The 4,900-nt window shown below is 45.2% G+C and overlaps 1 protein-coding gene across 1 annotated transcript in view; it reads left to right on the top strand.

Moving 5' to 3' along the window:
- agbl4 (ATP/GTP binding protein-like 4) overlaps window positions 1-4,900 on the top strand; it is a 408,857-nt gene that overhangs the window by 375,205 nt on the left and 28,752 nt on the right. Inside the window, exon 10 of the mRNA XM_024278670.2 lies at window positions 3,257-3,409. Within this exon, the coding sequence (XP_024134438.1) occupies window positions 3,257-3,409 (153 nt within the window). The remainder of the gene's footprint in view (window positions 1-3,256; window positions 3,410-4,900) is intronic.

Below are 4,900 nucleotides of genomic sequence, written 5' to 3'. Positions count from 1 at the left end.
CTGCTGTTCCTCTCCTCTGGGGCTCCATCCATCAGGTTGTCGGGGGCTGCTAGCGGCCGACTCTTAGCCACCATATTTCACCGCCAGCCAGCCAAGCAGCTGACAGCACAGCCACCGCCAGGAAATTGCTTTGGCTGTGAGCGGAATTTCAAACACAGCCACACTGCGTCGCCGGGGCCATCTAAGCGCCGCTTCCCTCTGCACACATCTCTATGTTTCTCCTTACGTCTCTGTCTTTCATATTTTCAAATGTTTTCATGTAAATTCTTTTTCTGTCACACCCACAAGAACGCGCATCGATTTCTCCTTATCTTTGTGCCTGTCTTTGGTGCCCCCCCCCCTTTCGCTTTCACTTCTTCACCAGCTATCTCTTCTTCTCCTTTTTCCGTCCTCTCATTTCTACCTCCTTCTTTATGACCCACAGGGAACGAGGTGTGGTGCTGAATCTTTAATGAACAGAGAGGGAAGGAGATAAAGAAGGAGGAGGAGAGGAAGAAGGGCAGAAGGATAAACCTGGGAAGGGGGAACATGATGATAAGATAGAGAGAGGAGGCGAAGAGGAGGGATGCTGCTGGCTGTTACTCCACGCTTGATGGTCAGACGGTGTGTGTTGTGTGTGCACGGCTGTCTTTATACCCGACCTTGTCAGAATCAGTTTAGGAGCGGCCAAGTGAAAGTGTTTTGGCCAAATGCAGACATCTTTGCCCACCCACTCCTCCTTCTTCTTTAGGATTTTCATTTTTGACATAGAATTATTTCTAAAAGTAGCTTTTTGAGCATTTTTCCTAATAAGATTTGGTTAAAATTATTATCTCCTCCATCTCAAACCGGTGATCAAATATTCCAGTGATCTGATAGTGTTTTTTCTTTGGTTGATAAAGATGATACTCATTTAAGATGTTTGTAATGTTTGAATTTAGCGCTAATTAAGCAGCACATTATGTTTGCTTCATTAAGTTAACTTCACTGAAAGCCCCCCAGGCTTTAACCCCAAACACACGGGAAAGTATTTGACTTGTTTTCTGCAGTTCAGGAGCATTTACACTTAATGGAATTCTGGCAAACATTCAGTCTGATCAGATGAGTTGGGGGCTTTGAACATAACTTATGAAGAGCGATCTTTAACCTTGAATTTGATCAAATTTTGATTATTATATTAATAAAACCACATGTGGGTACAGTCCAGTTCTTTCATGTCCAAGTCTGGGTGTCAAGAACGACGTCCGACTCAAATCAAATCAATCTTGTGTCTCAAGAGAAAAACTTTCAGACCTGATCGGTTCTGGCCCGTGTGAACCACCAACGCATTCTCACTCCCAACTCGTCACATACTGACGTTTGGTTAAGGACCCCTCCGCGTCCCTATTGGGTGTCACCAACTCTTCGTCTTTTCACGTGCTGGGTATTCCCATTAAATGACAGATCCCCAACCTACAGGCCGCGAACCGGAACCGGTCCAGTACCCTAACCCAGTACCCGTTCACGCCGGTACCATGTACGGTGCCTCTCGTCATTTTTTAACGTGCTGGCTGATCGTAAACTCAAGGGTCCGCAACCCTCAGGATGTGGTACCGGATGCGAACTAGTCCTCAGGACTCGTCCCGGTGCTGGACGTGTCCCAAGGACTGGTCCCCTTCCGGTACTAAGTCCGGTACCACAAGTCCACAACTCTCAGTACGCAGTACCAGATCTGGTACTGCGTCCTGAGAGTTGTGGACCCCACCCGGGTAGCAGTACCCTAACCCGTTACCTGTTACCAGTTCACGTCCGGTACCGTGTCCTGAGGATTGCAGACCTCAACCGGGTAGCGGTACCCCAACCCGTTACCAGTTCACGGCAGGTACTGTGTCCTGAGGTTTGAAGACCTCAACCGGGTAGCGGTACCCTAACCCGTTACCTGTTACCAGTTCAAATCTTGTACCGTGTCCTGAGGATTGCGGACCCCAACCGGGTAGTAGTACCCTAACTCGTCATCAGTTCACTGTACAGAGGATTGCAGACCCAAACTGTGGTACCTGTACCCTAACCCGTTACCTGCTACCAGTTCACGTCCGGGCCAGGTTAGCACCCACTACTGCGTCTGGTACCGGTTCGGTCCTGTGTCTGGTACTGCGTCCGATACCTCTCGTCATTTTTTGACGTGCTGGCTGTTCATAAAATCAAGGTCCACAACCCTCGGGACACTGTACCGGACTGGTCCTCGGGACGCGTCCGATACCAGTACTCTAACCCGGTACCGGCCGTGGACATGCTTGAAAAAACTTGTAGTTTCTATGAACAAACTACAATTGTCACGCCCCAAACTCCCGGCTCCACTCCATTCTGATGCATCCGCTTGTAGACCAATAGATCCGTTTTTATTTTCCTCAGTTGAGCTGTAATCTGGATCTAAACTGTACGACTTCAAAGTCACGATATTTCTCACTGTTTTTATAGCACCGCTAATGCTAGCTTGAAGTTGTGAGGGGCTGTAAGCTAGCGGGAAAGAGTGTAAAGAAAGGAATTATGGGAAATTGTCCAACAGTTCTGGAGTCAAATCGGAGGTGAATTTTGGAATAAACTCCTGCCGCTCTGCAGAAACTATGTCCTAGGAAACAATACTATTTTTGTGATTTTGGCTAAAACAGCATAATTTAACTAAAAAACACTAGGAACGCTTTGAAAGTGGATCAAAAGATGTGGGACTTTAAGTGACACGTCGCCCCATCACACCTGCAGAAAAAACATTTTCACTCTACAGACTCGCCGAGTGGTCTACGATCTCAGAATTTCCTGTGTTTCCAGTAAAATTTTAACCATTTTTCGCCTCCAGATAGCTCATATTCACCTGTAAGAGGAGCTGTGACAATTAAAGGTTAAAAAATTATTCTTGGTTTGAATGTCTCATAAAATTTTATGTAATATTGTCATTTTTGTTGTAAAGAGGCCACAAAAATGTGTAAAAACTTATAGTGTTTTAGACGAGTTGGAGTTCAGCTGTCTGATAGTCAGACTCACTGGAGGTACATGCTGTTGGTTGTCTCTCTTCAGATTTCTCTGTGGTATTTTTTCATTTTCCTCTGTAATATTTTGTGAAACTCCCTGCGGGTCACAGTCTTTTCCCTGCAGACTCTCCACAAAGTCACACATGTCCATCTTTGCTCCCAGAGGAGAACATTTGCTGAAGACTCCGCTCACTGATGGAGGACTTGCCCAGACCGCCTTAAAAAAAATAAAAACCCTCTCCTCTGTTCTGTGTTCTGCTTCTATCTTGCAGAGGGTTAGCTTGGAGTTCTACATTGACGTCCATGCCCACTCGACCATGCTGAACGGCTTCATGTATGGAAATGTGTTTGAGGACGAAGAGCGCGTCCAGAGACAGGCCGTCTTCCCCCGACTGCTGTGCCAAAACGCTCCAGACTTCTCCTTTGTAAGTGACACTGACAGACACCGGAGCCGTTCTCCAGCTTGAAGTTAGTTTGGAGAAGCAGCATGAAATAGTCTTATCTCAGCAAGTCCTGGAGAAGTGGTGTTCAGTCAGGCACTGAATTGCCAACTGCTGCACTCTCAGTGGCAGACACTCCCAAGCACAGGTTGGACCGGGCACCAGCGAAGTGTGGCTGCGTTCGTTTGATTTTAATATAGCATATGCTTCGCTGCTTCTGAGGACGAAGACTCACACGGGCTAAAAACACGCCTTAATTAACAATGTTGCACTCAGCAGCTTCAAGTGGGGTGAAAACGCAGGATGTTCCGTCACTTAACAGGAAATGTGTGAAGAAAAAAGGAGATAATCCGAGTTAAAAAAGTACACTCTGATCTGAAATTAGAAATGAAGAGGTTTGGAGTAAAAAACGGTGAAGTCTCACTTCTATTGTCTTTTGATTTGTTTTGTAAAATTGTTCTAATTGTTATAATTATGCAGTTTTTAGACTAAATCATAAAAACTGTGTCGCTTTCGAGGACATAGTTTCTGCAGAGCGGCTGGAGTTCATTCGTAGTTTGCCTCTGAGTTGTGGGCGGGACTGTTGACATGGAGGACCCCCCATGAGAACTCCCTCACACCCCAACTCGAGGATCTGCCTTCTGAGGATTTGCTTCTTTTGTTTAAAGGATAGATTGTAAAATTTGAATAAAAATCATTTGTTTGCTCTGAAAAAGTGGACATTTCTTCCATTGAAAGTTTGAACCTCAGTTCTGGTCGTCTTCAGAGTCTCTGAGTTTTTATATCTTCATGCTTGAGGTGCTTGTCCTGTTGAAGTGCAGGACTTGACCTCAGCCTGGGGTCCCAGACCCTATAGAAAAAAATTAAACTAGATTTTTGAAGCTACGTCTGCACGGTGGTGTAGCGATTAGCATTCTCGCCTCTCAGCGAGTAGACCTGGTTCACAGCCTGGAGTTTGCATATTCTCCTGGTCCATCCGTGCATGCGTGGGTTTTCTCCGGGCGCTCCGGCTTCCTCCTACAGCCCAAAAACATGCTTCTTAGGTTAATTGGTTATTGTGAGTTGTCCCTAGGTGTGAATGTGAGAGCGTGGCGATGTGATGGACTGTTGAACTGTTACTTCACTCTTCAGCAGCCGAGGAGGCTCCAGCATTTCTGTGACCCTGAACGGGAATAACCACTTTTAGAAAACAGATGAATTTATCTACCTGTTTTAAGATGGTTTTCACACAAAATTATCCTTAAAACGACTCTTGTTGGAAAAGACTTGAACATTATGGCTCAAGAAGATGATATTGACAGTGTTTCATATTATAGAAACCAAATTAGTCTAAAAAGCTAGCTTGTTGCTTAATTACTAGCTAAACTCCAAAACATCCTAAAATTCCTCAGTAAACTAAAGTAGTCGAAAACATTAGCCTGTTGCTAAAATGGAAGCTAAACTCTAAATTAGCCTATAAAAACCTCAGTAGATAAA

Source organism: Oryzias melastigma, linkage group LG4 (assembly GCF_002922805.2).
Source record: "Oryzias melastigma strain HK-1 linkage group LG4, ASM292280v2, whole genome shotgun sequence".
Classification (NCBI taxonomy): domain Eukaryota; kingdom Metazoa; phylum Chordata; class Actinopteri; order Beloniformes; family Adrianichthyidae; genus Oryzias; species Oryzias melastigma.
This window is presented reverse-complemented; position numbering and strand designations above follow the sequence as displayed.